The sequence below is a fragment of the Salvelinus namaycush genome, chromosome 5 (genome assembly GCF_016432855.1).
Source record: "Salvelinus namaycush isolate Seneca chromosome 5, SaNama_1.0, whole genome shotgun sequence".
NCBI classification, from domain to species: domain Eukaryota; kingdom Metazoa; phylum Chordata; class Actinopteri; order Salmoniformes; family Salmonidae; genus Salvelinus; species Salvelinus namaycush.
In genome coordinates this window covers 26,403,545-26,422,737 of record NC_052311.1, presented here as the reverse complement: position 1 = coordinate 26,422,737, position 19,193 = coordinate 26,403,545, and the positions used below count along the sequence as shown (strand labels likewise).

Sequence of the window (19,193 nt, the reverse complement as noted above, 5' to 3'; positions counted from 1 at the left end):
AATCCAGCCCCTCCCACCCCCCCCCTTCCCTTCTCCACCCCCCCGCCCTTCTCTTCTCCCCCCCCCCCCCCCCCCCCCCCGCCCTTCCCGTCTCCCCCCTCCCGCCCTTCTCTGTCCACCACCATCTCCAACCCCTCCGGATGGAAGTTAATTTTACGTCCCCAGAAATAGGAAAGAACAAGAGACAAAAAACATTAGTGTCAGCAAAAGATTTATAAGACAGAGGAAATGGAGGGCCAGCCATTCTCTATGGTATGTTTCCGCTCAAGGGTCTCTCTCTCTCTTTCTCTGGTTTACTCTTTCTTTCTCTCCCTCTACTGCTCGCTCACCAACATTTTTCCCCAAGAGCCACTATAAGATAAAGAGTTCATGCCGTACCATATTATCTCCCCTCAAACTAAAACAAGTAAAAAGTGGAAATAGACCACACACGATAAACTCTCTCTCTATCCCTCGTCTTCTTTGCTAGTGTCAACCCCAGACGGGCGTCTGCACCTGTTGAAAAGTTATTAGATTTTTTTTGTACTTGCTTTATTACTCACATTTATGGAACGTCTTTTTTATTTTTCATTATGACTGTTTTATTTGTGTTAATGCCGCTGTTTATTCTCCCAGGCCTGTGCTGAGTCATAGGGACACAGATAGACTAATAAATCATAAGCATCTGCTGGATCTAATGTTCTGCTGCCAGGGTGTGTGTGTGTGTGTGTGTGTGTGTGTGTGTGTGTGTGTGTGTGTGTGTGTGTGTGTGTGTGTGTGTGTGTGTGTGTGTGTGTGTGTGTGTGTGTGTGTGTGTGTGTGTGTGTGTGTGTGTGTGTGTGTGTGTGTGTGTGTGTGTGTGTGATTGCTGACGGGGGTGAGTATGAGGCGGGAGACGAGATGATTCTGAAAAACCCTCTACTCTTTGCGTAACGCTCACACACTGGCACAGACAGAACACACACACTCTGTCAAGCTACATGTTTAGAGATGCTACATATGCACATTAATTCCTTCATACCACTGACTAGTTTTTCATGACTTACTGAAAGCACTTCTCCATCACTGGAGATAGAGGTATGAATGGACAGAGTTAAGCTTGGATATACTGAAGCGCCATCGGACCCATAGTAACATGTCACATGTTTTCACCAAAAGAGGAAATTACATATAATATATCAAGTCACTCAGTTGAACCCCCCTCTGTCACTTTGGAGTTGGTTCATCCCGGTCTGTCATACACGACAAGTCTCCATTGGACAAAACTATCACCTGAAGTGGGAGGTGAAGCAAGACAAAGAAAACTGTACAAGACTGTCTCAAAAGGAAGAGAGAAGAAATAAGCATAAGGTCCTTTCTTTCTTTTATTCTCTCTTTCTCTCTCTCTCTCTCTCTCTCTGTGTCTGTGTGGGGGCTCTTGTCTGTGTGAAGGGGGTGCCCCCCCCCCATCTTACCCCCAGCTCAGAGAGGCAGACAGTAGCAGAAGGAGCAGCAGCAGGGAGGGAGGTGGGCCGATGGAAAGACGGGGGGACACCCCCCCACCCCCAGAACCCAGGTTGGACACCGTGGCCTTCTCAGCATAGAGAGGGATCACATCAAACTGACCCCCCTCCTCCTCCTTCACATCCTCCTCTTCCTCACTCTGCTCCACCTGAGACAGAAAGAGAGATATTGTTAGAAGAGAGGAAGAGAGAAAGAAACAAGGAATGAGAAGAGAGGATGACATGAGGGATGAGTGAGGAGAAGAGAGGATGACATGAGGAATGAGTGAGGAGAAGAGAGGATGCCATGAGGGATGAGTGAGGAGAAGAGAGGATGACATGAGGGATGAGTGAGGAGAAGAGAGGATGACATGAGGAATGAGTGAGGAGAAGAGAGGATGACATGAGGAATGAGTGAGGAGAAGAGAGGATGACATGAGGGATGAGTGAGGAGAAGAGAGGATGACATGAGGAATGAGTGAGGAGAAGAGAGGATGACATGAGGAATGAGTGAGGAGAAGAGAGGATGACATGAGGGATGAGTGAGGAGAAGAGAGGATGACATGAGGAATGAGTGAGGAGAAGAGAGGATGCCATAAGGGATGAGTGAGGAGAAGAGAGGATGGAAGGAGAGAGTGGGATAAAGGTAAGCGGAACAATGTATTGGTGGTTGAAAAAGAGAGAGCGAGACAGAGAGAGAGAGACAGAGAGAGACAGAGAGACAGAGAGAGAGAGGGACAGAGCCAGAGCCAGAGCCAGAGACAGAGAGAGAGAGACAGAGACAGAGAGAGCGAGACAGACAGAGACAGACAGAGAGAGACAGAGACAGAGAGAGACAGAGACAGAGAGAGAGACAGAGAGAGAGAGACAGAGAGACAGAGAGAGAGAGACAGAGAGAGAGAGAGAGAGAGAGAGACAGAGAGACAGAGAGAGAGAGAGACAGAGAGACTGAGAGACAAAGAGAGAGAGACAGAGAGAGAGAGACAGAGAGACAGAGACAGAGAGACAGAGAGAGAGAAAGGAGCGAGGGATTACAATGTGGAACACGGAGAGGAGGGAAAGAGAGAAAAGAGGGGAGAGAGAGAGTGAAGGAGGGAGGGAGGGAGGGAGTAGGAGGAAGGATTAGGGGGGAGAGAAAAGGAGGGAGGGATGGATAGACAGATGGGTATGCATAAATTAATACTGATGAAGTTTGATTGATGCACTTTCTCTTGCAAACACCTTCATCTAATCCTCTCAGATAGAGAGTGAGAGACAGAAAGAGAGAGAAAATGATGTAGAGAGAGTGAGGAAGAGAGAGGGGAGAAAGAGGAAAAGAGAGATGTAGAGAGGGAGGGAGAGAGAGCGAGCGAGCAAGTGGAACAGAGTTGTAGTGGGAGAGACAGAATTAAAGACGGAGATAGTGAGAAAGGGAGACAGCCAATGAGAGAGAGAGCGAGAGGGTACTGGAATCCCCCTGGTCTAGCTGGCTGGAGATAATCTCTGGCTGTGTTGAGCATGCGGGAAGCAGTGGAGACACAAAGCGCTTCACTGTCATTCTGATCAATTGACCGAACAGGATTTAGCGGTCAGCCAACAGCAGTCACTCCTGTTGTCAATGGTCATTCCAGAAGCCTCTGGTCAGGGCTCTAAATAAATACAAATCATTTGTAGCACTGGTGCTCCTAATTTTAAAAAGTTAGGAGCACCACATGAAATTCAGGAGCAACAGAAAAATAGATACCTCCATTGGGCCTATATGAATACTACTTACTTTTGAAACACATCTCCTGAAGAATCTTTGCATATACTAGTAAAGTTACCAGGTTGTTAGTATGGCTGCACGATAAGGGTAAAAAATCTAATTACGATTTTTCAATTGGACTTGGCATATACACTGAGTGTACAAACATTAGGAACACCTGCTATTTCCATGACAAAGGCTGACCAGGTGAATCCAGGTGAAAGCTATGATCCCTTATTGATGTGACCTGTTAAATCCACTTCAATCAGTGTAGATGAAGGGGAGGAGACAGGTGAAAGAAGGATTTTTAAGCCTTGAGACGTGTATATGTGCCATTCAGAGGGTGAATGGGCAAGATTTTTTTTATTTTCTCCCAAAATAAAAACCCAGGTCAAACAGGAAAATATTTGGTCACACTTTGGAGCCCTGCCTGTGGTCACTTCACCTTTGGTCAATGGTCAGAGTGCTAGAGGTCTGTACTAGATCGACATATTCAGCACTTGACGGTTAGTGTTCAGGGAAAGGGCAATACCTAGTCAGTTGTACAACTGAACGTATTCAACTGAAATGTGTCTTCCACATTTAGTAATGAGTAATGATAAGTAGTATTGAGTAATGTTAGGTAGTATTGGATAATATTGCGTAATGTGAAGTAATATTTGGCAATGCTGGGTAATGTTAGGTAGTACTGGGTAATGTTGAGTAATGTCAGTTAGTACTGGGTAATGTTGAGAAACGTTAGGTAGTATTGGGTAATGTTGAGTAATGTCAGTTAGTATTGGGTAATGTTGAGTAATGTTAGGTACTATTGGGTAATGTTGAGTAATGTCAGTTAGTACTGGGTAATGTTGAGTAATGATAGGTAGTATTGGGTAATGCTGAGTAATGACAGGTAGTATTGGGAAATGTTGAGTAATGATAGGTAGTATTGGGTAATACTGAGTAATGATAGGTTGTATTGGGTAATGTTGAGTAATGTTAGGTAGTATTGGGTAATGTTGAGTAATGTTAGGTACTATTGGGTAATGTTGAGTAATGTCAGTTAGTACTGGGTAATGTTGAGTAATGATAGGTAGTATTGGGTAATGCTGAGTAATGACAGGTAGTATTGGGAAATGTTGAGTAATGATAGGTAGTATTGGGTAATACTGAGTAATGATAGGTTGTATTGGGTAATGTTGAGTAATGTTAGGTAGTATTGGGTAATGTTGAGTAATGATAGGTAGTATTGGGTAATACTGAGTAATGATAGGTTGTATTGGGTAATGTTGAGTAATGTTAGGTAGTATTGGGTAATGTTGAGTAGTAGTACTCACAGCGTTGTTGCTGAGCTCATCCTGGGCGTTGTTGCTGAGCTCATTCTGCTGGTCCAAGGGTGAGGGACGAGAGGGCGGGGGAAAAGTGCTCTCCACTGGCCGAGGGGGGGAGATACCCATGGTACTGATGGAGTTCTCTGTGAGACGGACAGATAGACACATTACATTACATCGTGTGTGTGTGTGTGTGTGTATTCACATCTGTGCATGAGAGCGAGTGTGTGTCTGAGTGTTTAACTATTTGACAGATTGATGGATTGCAGTGTCAAGCAGTAAATTGATTGTTTGCCTCATGTAAAGTGCATTGATTGATTGGTCTGACAGTTCCTTGATTGACATACAGTTGAAGTCGGAAGTTTACATACACCTTAGCCAAATACATTTCAACTCAGCTTTTCACAATTCCTGACATTTAATCCTAGAAAAAAATCCTGTCTTAGGTCAGTTAGGATCACCACTTTATTTTAAGAATGTGAAATGTAACAATAATAGTAGAGAAGGATTTATTTCAGCTTTTATTTCTTTCATCACATTCCCAGTGGGTCAGAAGTTTACATACACTCAATTAGTATTTGGTAGCATTGCCTTTAAATTGTTTAACTTGGGTCAAACGTTTCAGGTAGCCTTCCACAAGCTTCCCACAATAAGTTGGATGCATTTTGGCCCATTCCTCCTGACAGAGCTGGTGTAACTAAGTCAGGTTTGTAGGCCTCCTTGCTCGCACACGCTTTTTCAGTTCTGCCCACAAATTTTCGATAGGATTGAGGTCAGGGCTTTGTGATGGCCACTCCAATACCTTGACTTTGTTGTCCTTAAGCCATTTTGCCACAACTCTGGAAGTATGCTTGGGGTCATTGTCCATTTGGAAGACCCATTTGCGACCAAGCTTTAACTTCCTGACTGATGTCTTGAGATGTTGCTTCAATATATCCACATCATTGTCCTACCTCATGATGCCATCTATTTTGTGAAGTGCATCAGTCCCTCCTGCAGCAAAGCACCCCCACAACATGATGCTGCCACCCCCGTGCTTCACGGTTGGGATGGTGTTCTTCGGCTTGCAAGTCTCCCCCTTTTTCCTCCAAACATAATGATGGTCATTATGGCCAAATAGTTATATTTCTGTTTCATCAGACCAGAGTACATTTCCCCAAAAAGTACGATCTTGGTTCCCATGTGCAGTTGCAAACCGTAGTCTGGCTTTTTTATGGTGGTTTTGGAGCAGTGGCTTCTTCCTTGCTGAGTGGCCTTTCAGGTTATGTCGATAAAGGACTCGTTTTACTGTGGATATAGATACTTTGTACCTGTTTCCTCCAGCATCTTCACAAGGTCCTTTGCTGTTGTTCTGGGATTGATTTGCACTTTTCGCACCAAAGTACGTTCATCTCTAGGAGACAGAACGCGTCTCCTTCCTGAGCGGTATGACGGCTGCATGGTCCCATGGTGTTTATACTTGCGTACTATTGTTTGTACAGATGAACTGAGGTTTTCTGATTGTCTGAGGTCTTGGCTGATTTCTTTTGATTTTCCCATGATGTCAAGCAAAGAGGCACTGAGTTTGAAGGTAGGCCTTGAAATACATCCACAGGTATACCTCCAATTGACTCAAATAATGTCAATTTGCCTATCAGAAGCTTCTAAAGCCATGAAATCATTTTCTGGAATTTCCAAGCTGTTTAAAGGCACAGTCAACTTAGTGTATGTAAACTTCTGACCCACTGGAATTGTGATACAGTGAATTATAAGTGAAATAATCTGTCTGTAAACAATTGTTGGAAAAATTACTTGTGTCACTCACAAAGAAGATGTCCTAACCGACTTGCCAAAACTATAGTGGTTGAGTGGTTGAAAAACAAGTTTTAATGACTCCAACCTAAGTGTATGTAAACTTCCGACTTCAACTGTACATACTCATATGGGTGACGAACAGACTAACCCAGACAGGCGTTGTTGGTGAACATGTGCTGAATCCTCAGGCAGTCCTGCCATTGGTTGCCACTGCCCTCGCAGTTGCACCACAAGTCCACTTCCACAGTGCTGTTGCTGACGTAGTTGGGGGTCATGATGGTGCCTGGAGAAGGGGGTCAAAGGTTATCGAACTGCAAAAGTTCCTAAGGCTGGCCCACTGACACACCCCTGACACGATCCGCTAACACACTCTCTGTCATCTTTATCACTCTCTATTTTCTTTTAGTCTCTCTATCTCTCTCCTCCCTCATCTCACCCTCTCCATCCTTCATACTTCGCTGCATCCCCTTTCTCCTCAAGCCTTGTGAAAACAGACTGACTTCTGCACTTAAGGCTATTTCACCCCTCCTCTCCCCTCCTTCTCTCACTCTCTCTCTTACCGATCAGTCCGGCGTAGGATTTGAGGCACACAGCTCCACTCTCTCTGATACAGCCAGAAGGGGAATGGCCAGACGGCTGGCAGTTATGCTGGAAATCAGCCAGTCTGGACCTGAATCACACACACACACACACACACACACACACACACACACACACACACACACACACACACACACACACACACACACACACACACACACACAGACACACACACACACAGACACACACGAATGAGAGTGCTTCTAGGAGCAAAAAGGTTTGTGTTTTGTGTGTGTACATATAGTGTTTGTCTTACCTGCAGAATTGGTCCCTCCTGCAGAAGCCTTGCAGAAGCAGACAGTTAGGCTGTATCAAGTCTCTCTCCTGGTAGGAACAGGAAGGTACGATGGTCTTCCTGCGTCTCTCCCCACACAGTTTGTCAGTACAGGGGCAGAACAGCAACCCCAGGCTGTACTCCTCCGGAACGCGCTCCAGGAAGCGCCGCAGCGCCCGGAGGCACTTCTGCCTGTTGCAGTGGTCCGAGCCTGGGGCATGCTTGGTGCAGGCCAGGACGTACTCAGACCTCAGGGAACCACATTTCTCATACAGACCACAGTCCTGGGCTGCCTTCAGACATACGTTCTGTCCATCTAGAAGAAGAGAGGAGGCTGAGAGAGAGGGGGATGGGGATGGGGAAAGATAGAGGTGGATAGATATAGAGACAGGTATGGGGAAGGAGAGAGAGAGAAGGGGAGAGAGAGAGATAGAGAGGAAGAGGGGAGCGACAGAGAGAGAAAGAAAGGGGAGAGAAAGTGAAAATCTGGTCACTTGAGTGCTGTAGAGATGAGTGGATTGATTGGTGATAGGGTTTAGTAGTGTATTGATCAGGAGTGCCTGAGGGTAATAAATGATTGTGCTGCAGGCTACCTGCTGCCACTAAGGAGGCCATTCGAGAAGACTCCACTGGCGAGTCCTCATAGGGAGACCCGTCAAAGTCATCATAACCTTCATGATCACAGAGGAGAACATCACATTACAACCTAATAATAATATGGGAGGCAGTGTCATATTACAACCTAACATCATGACAAATCATAACAAATGCAGGAGAGATCACCACATAACCTGAAAAGAACATGACAGTAGACCGAATTGCATCATAATCTCCCAACACCACAGGAGACAGAATCACAACATAATCAAACACACACAGAAGCATCACATCATAACAGGGACTCAAAGCACTCAGCCAACATCTCATTAAAACATCACACACCTGCTACCAACATCATAATAACACCGTGTCTAAATTCCATCATGGGTACATTTACCATTCATGAGGGTCAGACGAGCCATCCGGTGACCGGTCACCTGACCCTATAAAGATGGCTGTGTTCCTCATACTGTACTGTCTTCAGTCATCCTATTTAGCTAGCCTGCCTAAGTTTGCTGCAGAGCTGTCTGACGATCATTTTACTAGTTCTTCAAAGGAGGTAGGGTATACTTTCACAAACGGTCTCTGTCCCTCTCATTGTTGTGTATTTCCCTCTCTCATGTGGTCTGTGTATCTAACCTAACGTGGCAGGCGTAAATGTGTATCCTTCCAGAGATCTGTATATAATGACGAGATGCTCATGTCTCTGCCCTAACAATGGGAGTCATTGTCCCAAAGGCAGGAAAGCAGGCATCAAGTTTAGGTCCAAAATAAGCCCATAGAAACGCATTGGGCTTATTTTTGGACTGATTTTGGCGAGTGAAACCTCTCACTTCAACTTTTCCTCTCTGAGCCGGAAAAAACTACCACAGGAAGACCAAAGGATTTTGGTGATTGTTGTTAACCATTACAGTCTAAGTCCTGTCTAAGCGATATGGAATTGTTTTAAGAAGGCCATACCAATGATCATTTAGTTCTTTGATTTTGAATTGTAAGACCCTTTGAAGTATACTATATTTTTTTTTTTACAATTATATAGGACCTAGGCAGCACAGACAGGACCCAACTAGTCACTAGTGCAGCCAGGCGAACCTCTGTGCCCAGTCCAGAAACCCCGCCCCCCCTCTGACAGCACTTATAATGCTACACAGGGAGAAAGGGATGGACAAGAACTGCCACAGGCTTTCCAAGAGAAAGTACCTTACAAACTCAGAAGCAAAGGTGACCCCTTTGATTCAGACAACCAGTCTCAAGCCTCAGTGCAATGTCTGAAACCACCAAGAGACTCCGAGCTCAGCACGGAAGCTGAGCCCCTCAACAAAAGCGACGAAGACGAGCTTCAATCTCAACAATTGAGAACCTCTGCCCAAGGTTCCCTTAAGGCAGCAGCAGACCAACTAAAGTCTAGGGCAGCTCTCTCTGCAAGTCAAGTACAAGCCTATTCAAGCAGCTCCAACCAGTCATCCCCAGAAGGAGATATAACTGCAGACCAGCTTTGAATGCTACCACAACCCTTGAGTTCAGTATGCAGGCCAGCAGTTCAGCTAGTTTGCCCTCAGCTCTTTCCAGGTCTAGATCAACTGGCCTAATCCCAGTTCCTAGGAGTTCCCAGTACCTTTCAGACCTTAACTGCTCTGTACTCGGCTCAGGCAATCTACCGTCTGCTAATACCTGACCTGTATCCAGCTCTACCTACCCAACCATGGCCCCCAGAAAAGGAGCCAACAGGCATTTACTCCAGCCATCAAAGATCTTCTCACGGGGCGGCCGGAGCCGTTCATGCCCCAAGGAGCACGAGTTCGGGAGTCGACGGGGCAGCCAAGATGGTCACTTTCTCTGCCAACCAGTAACCCGTAACCAGTAACCTACCCGAGCTGCAACAGTCAACCACAACAGCTCAGCCAGAACATGGCCTTGCAGCAAGTAATCTGTCCATACAGCCCCAGGAAGTGCTACAGATGACTCGAGTCCGATGGGAATAATGAATTAGCTGCACTACTGCGGGGGCGGCTGTTCCTGAATTCTTCAACGTGAATACACTAGATGGCCAAGATTGCCTCCTGGTCAGTTGACCCATCAGGTGACCTGTCATCCGACCCTATAAAGATGGCTGCCAAGCACACCATACAGTCTTTGGTTTGGCAGCCATCAGAGGACTCTCATCCAGGATACGTTCATGACCAAGTGAGTGTATTACTTGTGCCTTTTGACATGTTATGCTATTGTTTACCTTGGAAGTTCACAGTATGTAATCTTTTATGCTTTCGCCTTTATGCTAATTATGTTCCATTGATGTTTGTGAACACTAATACTTGTCTCTCTATTGCAGAAACCATCATTTTCCCAGTCCTCATTCATGCATTTGCCATCTGTGCTGGAACGGTTTTTGGGGCTACAATAAATGGTCAAATGTTCATTGGAGTCTTGTCTGAATTGGCGGTTAGCATCCACCCACAACTTAGTCTTTAGTCTCAGCACACTTGAGCTCTACTCTAGTGTGGTCTTAAAAGCTCCTTCAGCAGTGCATTTCTTTAATTTACCTCATTATAGGCATGTTCCAGATCTGAACTAATTACATGGTGTGAGTACGACCTAACTACACTGAACAAAAATATAAACGCAACATGTAAAGTGTTGGTCCCATGTTTCATGAGCTGAAATAAAAGATCCCAGAAATGTTCCATACGCACAAAAAGCTTATTTCTCTCAAATTCTGTGTACAAATGTGTTTACATCCCTGTTAGTGAGCATTTCTCCTTTGCCAAGATAATCCATCCACCTGACAGGTGTTGCATATCAAGAAGCGGATTAAACAGCATGATCATTACACAGGTGCACCTTGTGCTGGGGACAATAAAGGCCACTCTAAAATGTGCAGTTTTGTCACACAACCCAATGCCACAGATGTCTCAAGCTTTGAGTGAGTGTGCAATTGGCAAGCTGACTGCAGGAATGTCCACCAGAGCTGTTGCCAGAGAATTTAATGTAGATTTTTCTACCATAAGCCACCTCCAACATCGTTTTAGAGTATTTGGCAGAACTTCCAACCGGCCTCACAACCTCAGACCACGTGTAACCACGCCAGCCCAGGACCTCCACATCTGGCTTCTTCACCTGCGGGATCGCCTGAGACCAGCCGCCCGGACAGCTGATAAAACTGAGGAGTAATTATGTCTGTAATAAAGCCCTTAAGTGGGGAAAAACTAATTCTGATTGGCTCCCCAGTGGGTTGGCCTATGCCCTCCCAGGCCCACCCACGGCTGCGCCCCTGCCCAGTCATGTGAAAACCGTAGATTAGGGCCTAATTTATTTATTTCAATTGACTGATTTCTTTACAGGAACTGTAACTCAGTAAAATCGTTGAAATTGTTGCATGTTGCGTTCATATTTTTGTTCAGTATATAAATCTACTAATCTGTTCATGTAAATCCCTGTGTACTGTTTTCCTTAATGACACGGTAGGGGAGAGAACTCTGTTCTGTGTTAGAGAAGAGTGCTGTGTAATTACCGTATGCATGGTGACTAACGGAGCATGGGGGATAGCTCCATTAGCTGTCATTAACTCTCACTGACGGTGAGTCCCAAATGGTACCCAATTCCATATATATATATATATATATATATATATTAGTGCACTACTTTTGACCAGGACCTATGGGGAATAGTGTGCCCATTATGTAGGGAATAGGGTGCCATTTGGGACACAAGCCTGATAGTCAGATGCGTGGCCATGCTGTGACTGTAGCATCAGTGGCAAAACACGGTGGCTATAGGGATGTGTCACAGAGGATGGCCAGGGGTCTAACGTAGTATTGGCCAAATGGTGGGTCAAGAACCAATGGTACTAAAAAATGTAAACTGCCCCCTTCCCTCTACAAGCTAGTAATCAAACATACACACTTGGTGACACACACGCACGTCTACACCTACCACGTTTTTTATAAACTCATACACACACACGCGCGGACACACACTCACCCTGCAGGATCCTGATGCTCCAGTAGACTTTGAGGCAGTGCTCCTCTCTGCGTGCGCCGCGCTGACACTTGCAGGCCAACAGAGGGAGGTAGTGCAGGCCGCTCAGGGCCTCCAGGCACTCAATGCTGGCCTTGTTCCCCAGGGGAGCCACCGCCTCCTCGGATGCACAGTACTCCAGGGTCATGTACAGCTCCTTACACCGGGGGTCTTCCTTACACCCCCTCTCTGCCTCGACACAGTCTACAAAGCCATGGGGGAGGGGCGACAAGGAGGGGACCACACCTACAGAAAAGAGGGACGGAGGAGACAGAGGGGAGGGGGAGAATGGTCAGCCATCGTATTGGGATGAGTAGTTGTTCCAAACATTTCTAAATGGTCCACTCAATATGGTGGACAGGGGGAACCCACCACAGAATGTTGCTTTAAAAGGGCATGTCCATTCTAGTATCTCTTATGACTTCCATACAAGTACTTTCACTCTGTGAACCTATTGATTTGAATTTGGGCTGAATGCACTGACGTTACATATGAAAAGTCAATACTGGATGTGTGAATCTTTCTCTACTGTATCTCATTTCCATGGACGTGAAGGCATTGTCATTGAGTGAATCAAAAGCCAGAGTTTACAGTGTGAGGTTTCATATTTGGGAAATACCTCCTATTTTACCCCAGAAATGTTCTGCGTGATATTTTCGGCTGCTTTCGACTGTTATTTGTAAACCAATACAAAATTCTCCCTTGGTAAAATTCAATGGTTTACCCACAAACCTACAGACACACTAACGTTTTCCGATTACAGTCATTTAAAAACTCACCAGAGAGAGAGAGAAAGCGAGACAGAGACAAACACCGTTTGTCGACACACACCAATCAGAACCTTGCTGGCTAGGACAGACTCACAGTATGAGCCGCAATCAGCATGTGCTGAAAAGCACGCGCACACAACCTGAGAGGAACCCTTTTATGTCTGACTCCTGCTGTGAGGGGGACTATGGGCACGGAGTCTATCATTATTACAAAAACACAATACCACACATCCACAGGAGGGGGTACAGCAATCTGTCTGTGACACACACACACACACCCCGCCACACACTAGATCAGGGTTTCCCAAACTCGGTCCTGGGGCCCCACCTGGGTACACATTCTGTTTTTTTGCCCTAGCACTACACAGTGGATTGAAATAGTCAAAGCTTGATGATGAGTTGGTTATTTGAATCAACTGGGTTTGGGAAACCCTGCACCAGATGGCTGAAGTGGTAGAGAAAAATGAGCTTCATATTCAACAGAGCAGCATATTTAAATCGAATATGTTGAGTTTCAGGAAATAGACTACCCGAGACTCTAGGTACAACATTGATCAATGGGAGAACGCAAATTGAATAAATGAAGTACAGTGGAGCGTAAGTACGCTTAAAGGGGCAATCAGCAGTTGCTACATCCATTTCTCGACTTATAAATGAATGATATGTACCCATTGATTCTTGAAGAATATAACTTATAAAGGCTTCATAAGCTTAGTTCAACTGTCGCACCCCCATCAGAACCCAAAATATAAGCTTGTTTTACTCCAATGTCTGTAAACAAAGAAAATGTAAACAAACACTATGTAGCCTTAAAACATGGTTAAAACTATAATTTTGATATCATGGATGGTCAATCCTTGCATCCATAGCTCTGTCTATGAATTTGAGAGTGATTACATTTATCCAACCCCATCCCTCAGCATTTCACCAAACCAGGGGTTGGGAAGCCGCTTTGTTATTGTTTCTACTGCAGATTGTCGCTTTAAACACTAGAGCACCAAATACAGGTAGAGGAAGAAGACAAATTACCCATGTCACATAAAAACCAGGAAACTCAGACTTTCCCCCTGAACTAGTCACACGTTGCCATACACATACCAGGTGAATCACTCACAATCACATGACGTCACATTGACCTTATCACCTTTTGAAAGAAGTTGAGGGGACCAGTATGTATGTGGTTTGTAAGGCATTATAAATGGTAAAACCCGTTTTAACAGCAAGCTATAAAGCATTACACCTGTAGGGTTTAAGTGTTACCGTTTTACATGTAACTGATCCTGGGCCAGTTCTGATGTGTCGTTCATTAATGGTTAGGGATAGGTCATGGATTGGGAGAGCTGGCTCAAGATCAGTGGTTATGGATGCAGTGCAGTGAAGTGCGATCCCACAGTTCATATGAGGGAGCAGTGAGGTATGATGTCATGCAGTCCCCGTGTGTACAGCAGAATGGGCAAATTAAAGAGTTTCAGTGAAGACACACACACAGACACAGCCACACACACACACACACACACAAACAGGGTGAATCTCCCAGCCAAGGAGGCAAAAGCCCAACACACCATCTGTTACTCCTGTGTTAGAGTTCCAAATCATAGTTATCAACAAAAACACACATACGACCCCAAGCTACCCCATGGACACACACACACACACACACACACACACACACACACACACACACACACACACACACACACACACACACACACACACACACACACACACCCACACACACACACACACACACACACACACACACACACACACACACACACACACACACACACACACACACACACACACACACCTTCTTGGCTTGCCCTGTCCCCATATGCACACACAATCCGTATTCCAAACAAATCCTATGTGCTATCAATCCTATCATCAAATCAAAGTTAATTATTCACGTACACAGTTTAGCAGATGTTAAAGCGGGTGCAACGAAATATATTTTAGATTCTTCAAAATAGCCACCCTTTGCCTTGATGACAGCTTTGCTCACTCTTGACATTCTCTCAACCAGCTTCAACTGGAATGCTTTTCCAACAGTCTTGAAGGATTTCCCACATATGCTGAGCACTTGTTGGCTGCTTTTCCTTCACTCCGCAGTCCAACTCATCCCAAACCATCTCAATTGGGTTGAGGTTGGGTAATTGTGGAGGCCAGATCATCTGATGCAGCACTCCATCACTCTCCTTCTTGGTCAAATAGCCCATACACTTGTGTTTCTTGGCCCAAACAAGTCTCTTCTTATTATTGGTGTCCTTTAGTAGTGGTTTCTTTGCAGCAATTCGACAATGAAAGCCTGATTCACACAGTCTCCTCTGAACAGTTGATGTTGAGATGTGACTGTTACTTGAACTCTGTGAAGCATTTATTTGGGTTGAAATTTCTGGGGCTGGTAACTCTAAATTATCCTCTGCAGCAGAGGTAACTCTGGGTCTTCCTTTCCTGTGGCGGTCATCATGAGAGCCAGTTTCATCATAGCGCTTGATGGTTTTTAGACTGCACACAAAGTTCTTGAAATTTTCTGGATTTACTGACCTTCATGTCTTAAAGTAATGATGGACTGTCATTTCTCTTTGCTGTTCTTGCCATAATATGTCCTTGGTCTTTTACAAAATAGGGCTATCTTCTGTATACCACCCCTACCTTGTCACAACACAACTGATTGGCTCAAACACATTAAGAAGGAAAGAAATTCCACAAATTAACAAGGCACACCTGTTAATTGAAATGCATTCCAGGTGACTACCTCATGAAGTTGGTTGAGAGAATGCCAAGAGTGTGCAAAGCTGTCATCAAGGTAAAGGGTGGCTACTTTGAAGACCCTCAAATATTTGTTTAACACGTTTTTGGTTACTACATGATTCCTCATATGTATTTTCATAGTTTTGATGTCTTCACTATTATTCTACAATGTATAAAATTGTAAAAAATCAAGAAAGCCCTGGAGTAAGTGTGTCCAAATTTTTGACTGGTACTGTATGTGTATATTCACCAAAAATATATAATAAGAATGATACACTACATGGCTTGTCGAACATCTCATTCCAAAATCATGGGCATTAATGTTGGGCGATTAGGCCTGGCTCGCAGTCGACGTTCCAATTCATCCCAAAGGTGTTCGATGGGGTTGAGGTCAAACCACTGTGCAGGCCAGTCAAGTTCTTCCACACCAATCTTGACAAATCATTTATGTATGGACCTCGCTTTGTGCACAGAAAACGGCCTTCCCCAAACTGTTACCACAAAGTTGCAAGCACAAAATCATCTAGAATGTCATTGTATACTGTAGCGTTATGATTTCCCTTCACTGGAACTAAGGGGCCTAGCCCAAACCATGAAAAACATCCCCAGACCATTATTTCTCCTCCACCAAACTTTACAGTTGGCACTATGCACTGGGGCAGGTAGCGTTCTCCTGGCATCCGCCAAACCCAGATTAGTCCGTCGGACTGCCAGATGGTAAAGCGGGATTCATCACTCCAGAGAATGCATTTCCACTGCTCCAGAGTCCAATTGCGGCACGCTTGGCATTGTGCATAGTGATCTTAGGCTTGTGTGTGGCTGCTCGGCCATGGAAACCCATTTAATGAAGCTCGCGACTAACAGTTCTTGTGCTGACGTTGCTTCCTGAGGCAGTTTGGAAATTGGCAGTAAGTGTTGCAACCGAGGACAGACAAATTTTTCTTACAGTTGACCAGGGAAGCTCTAGTACGGTTGAAATTTGACGAACTGACTTGTTAGAAAGTTGGCATCCTATGACGGTGCCACGTTGAAAGTCACTGAGCTTTTCGGTAAGGCCATTCTACTGCCAATGTTTGTCTATGGAGATTGCATGGCTGTGTGCTCGATTTTATACACATGTCAGCAACGGTGTGGCTGAAATACCCGAATCCACTAATTTGAAGGGGTGTCCAAATACACTGCTCAAAAAAATAAAGGGAACACTTAAACAACACAATGTAACTCCAAGTCAATCACACTTCTGTGAAATCAAACTGTCCACTTAGGAAGCAACACTGATTGACAATAAATTTCACATGCTGTTGTGCAAATGGAATAGACAAAAGGTGGAAATTATCGGCAATTAGCAAGACACCCCCAATAAAGGAGTGATTCTGCAGGTGGTGACCACAGACCACTTCTCAGTTCCTATGCTTCCTGGCTGATGTTTTATATGTTTAAAAATAAACCGCAAAAGTTTTTCCGAAAGGTTCTTTGAGGATTCATTAAAATGGGTTATTTGAATAACCCTTTTAAAAGGGTTCTACGAAGAACTTATAGGGGTTCCCCAGTTTCAATTTGCAGAACCCCTAAAGGACACTCCAGGAACCTTTTCTTTTTAGAGTGTATGCTTTGTAAGGAAAGTATTCCCATCATCTGCTCTGTAGGCAAAGTATTAGTTCGCTTCTGTAGTTCGCTTCTGGAGCCAGTTTTGTCAATAAACTGCGGGTGTGGAAGTATGTTTTCGTTAGAAGAAGCCATGCTGTCGGCATTTTCTCTCTCTTGCTTGCTTCTCAAAAGTGTTTTGCGCTGTGTCAGCCTGGCTAATTTACTACTGCCCCCTTGAGAAGAGTCTGACAAATTACTAGACAGACTGGTCATCTCAATCCGTAGGCTATGATATGAGACACATTTGACAGAAGTAGGTTAACCTAAAGTAACAGAAATTCTAGTACCGAAACGTTTTTCATGTTATAGTATCGAAAGAGTTGCCTAGCCAACGGCAGTTTCTGTATAGGCCTACCGTGCAACTTGAAGCGGGCAGAGAATATGTTACATTTTTCTAAGTGTCCGCATTGTAGGCTGGTTTTTCCTTCATAATCCGTGATTGTCTGAAGTCCCTGCCGCATGCGTCTCGTGTCTGAGCCATTGAATTGCGACTCCTCTGTCCCTGTCTTTTAGCCTATTTGATTTGCTTACTTGTCGTACCTGGTCAACTCTTTACATTGATGTATACCTTTTCATTTCCCATGCATGTCATTTTCTTTCCCTTAACGTCATCTTTTTCTATGAGGAAATTATAAAGGAGTTTACAGCTAGCTTTTTATCTGCCGTTGACCTTTTCCAAAGCCCTCTTGTTCAACCCCAGCCTCCCGCTGTGCAGTAAAATCACCTCTGATGGAGACACCTGTCACCTGTGTGTGTGTGACCCGCTGGGCTGTCAAAACATAATGCGCACCCCGCCGTGCGGCGCCCGGTCCCAGTGTCTGCCTCTGTGGCTACTCAAACCCACCTGGACGCACATCTGGCGGCCATACGCACCTGTGCGCCGATAAGACGTCAACCACGATTCCGCTGTTTGCACACAGGCGTCGGTTGAGTGCGCTTCCTCATTGAACAACAACTTTACCATTTATTCTGATGTGCGGTTGGAGGTGAGTTGAATTTATATTAAGATTATTTTTTTTTAAGAAAGAGACCTGCAAGCCAGAAAGGTGTTTGCGTAAATCAAACCACGCTCACTCCGGCGAGGGAGAAACAGACAACCCACAGATGATATACAATACGACCCCTGGGAATGTCGCTGACACCAGCACACCAAACACACATTCATTAACACGGCTAATAAATACAACTGTCGATCCGCGGGGGAATTATTTGTGTAGCCTATGCATCCGGCGGCACCAACTCACAGAATATCAATTTCAGAATATCAAAAACGAGTGGTTTTAGCGATCATCAACCTTTGTCTCAAGACTGGAAATAATTTCTTAAATACTTTCATTAATCCAAAGTTTAAATTCAAGTGGTTTCCAAGTGGTTCCTACAGTCTCTCCTTTCACTAAATATTAATGTTGTCGTAAAATGTTTATTAAGAGCAGTTTATGTAGCCTAGAAGATCAAGGAATATGTTTAATACATGTATTCATTGCAGAGCATATTAGAAGCCATGCCTGCATCCAAAGCTCACTGAAAACGCGCATTTTAACCATAATGTAAAACGTTGTTATGGTGTTATCGGGGCAATTCGCCTTAGTACGAATTGAAATCATCAAATACTTAAATTAGATGAGTAAATGTGTCATGATTGCCTATAAAACCCAGGTGCTAAAAACTAATTTTAATACGGTCAGAGTAGACTAGCATGTAGCCTGAATGACTGACGACAAAAATGTATTTAACAGCATGGATACCTTCCTTAATTTTACCTCGTATGAAGATGTTGAGCAGTATTCCGAGGAGCAACATCTCCGTTATGAGTCGGGCCGAGCACAGGGACACGGGAAGGGAGATTGAATTGGACGTTGTGCGTTTGGTCCGCCACCGCTCTATTTGTCCGCACACCGACCCGCGTCACTCCGCTCAACGTTACATCCAACGGGAGTCAGGCTCCACGGTTCTGGGAACAAGTTGCAGGTATATAGTCCTGTATAACGATCAATTCCTTAGATTGCACTGGCCGAGAACCCAGCTCAGATAGATTAACTGTCACCACCGCCAAAGTGTAGCGCGTGCCCTGTAGGCTGAATACAATGAACCAAGACTCCAAAACTATTTACAGCTGTGAAACATCAGGTTACTCTGCATCCAAAGATAGATGTTCTCGAATTTTGACACTGGCTCTCGCCATTTCTCCCTCGACAGTGGCACGATAGGATCCCGTCAACATGCTGCCTGAGACCGTGAAGATGACAG

General features: G+C 44.8%; 1 protein-coding gene across 1 annotated transcript; it reads right to left on the bottom strand.

Annotated features, from left to right (window-relative positions):
- Positions 1 to 820: 820 nt before the first annotated feature.
- On the bottom strand, positions 821 to 19,193 carry LOC120047456 (GDNF family receptor alpha-4-like). Its single transcript, XM_038992984.1, has 8 exons — positions 18,707 to 19,193; positions 11,740 to 12,021; positions 7,755 to 7,832; positions 7,144 to 7,495; positions 6,848 to 6,957; positions 6,436 to 6,570; positions 4,500 to 4,636; positions 821 to 1,630 (listed from the first exon to the last, which is right to left on the bottom strand). Exons 1-8 carry the CDS (start codon positions 18,744 to 18,746, stop codon positions 1,430 to 1,432), a joined length of 1,335 nt encoding a protein of 444 aa, XP_038848912.1. The 5' UTR covers positions 18,747 to 19,193; the 3' UTR covers positions 821 to 1,429.

Bases quoted from the DNA above. Each gene is read 5' to 3' on its own strand.
- LOC120047456 (XM_038992984.1), bottom strand. From the start codon at position 18,746: ATGTTGCTCCTCGGAATACTGCTCAACATCTTCATACGAG. The intron at 7,833-11,739 runs GTGAGTGTGTGT...GTGATCATGAAG, and splicing joins GAGCATCAGGATCCTGCAGG to GTTATGATGACTTTGACGGG. The intron at 6,571-6,847 runs GTAAGAGAGAGA...CCCCTTCTCCAG, and splicing joins ATCCTACGCCGGACTGATCG to GCACCATCATGACCCCCAAC.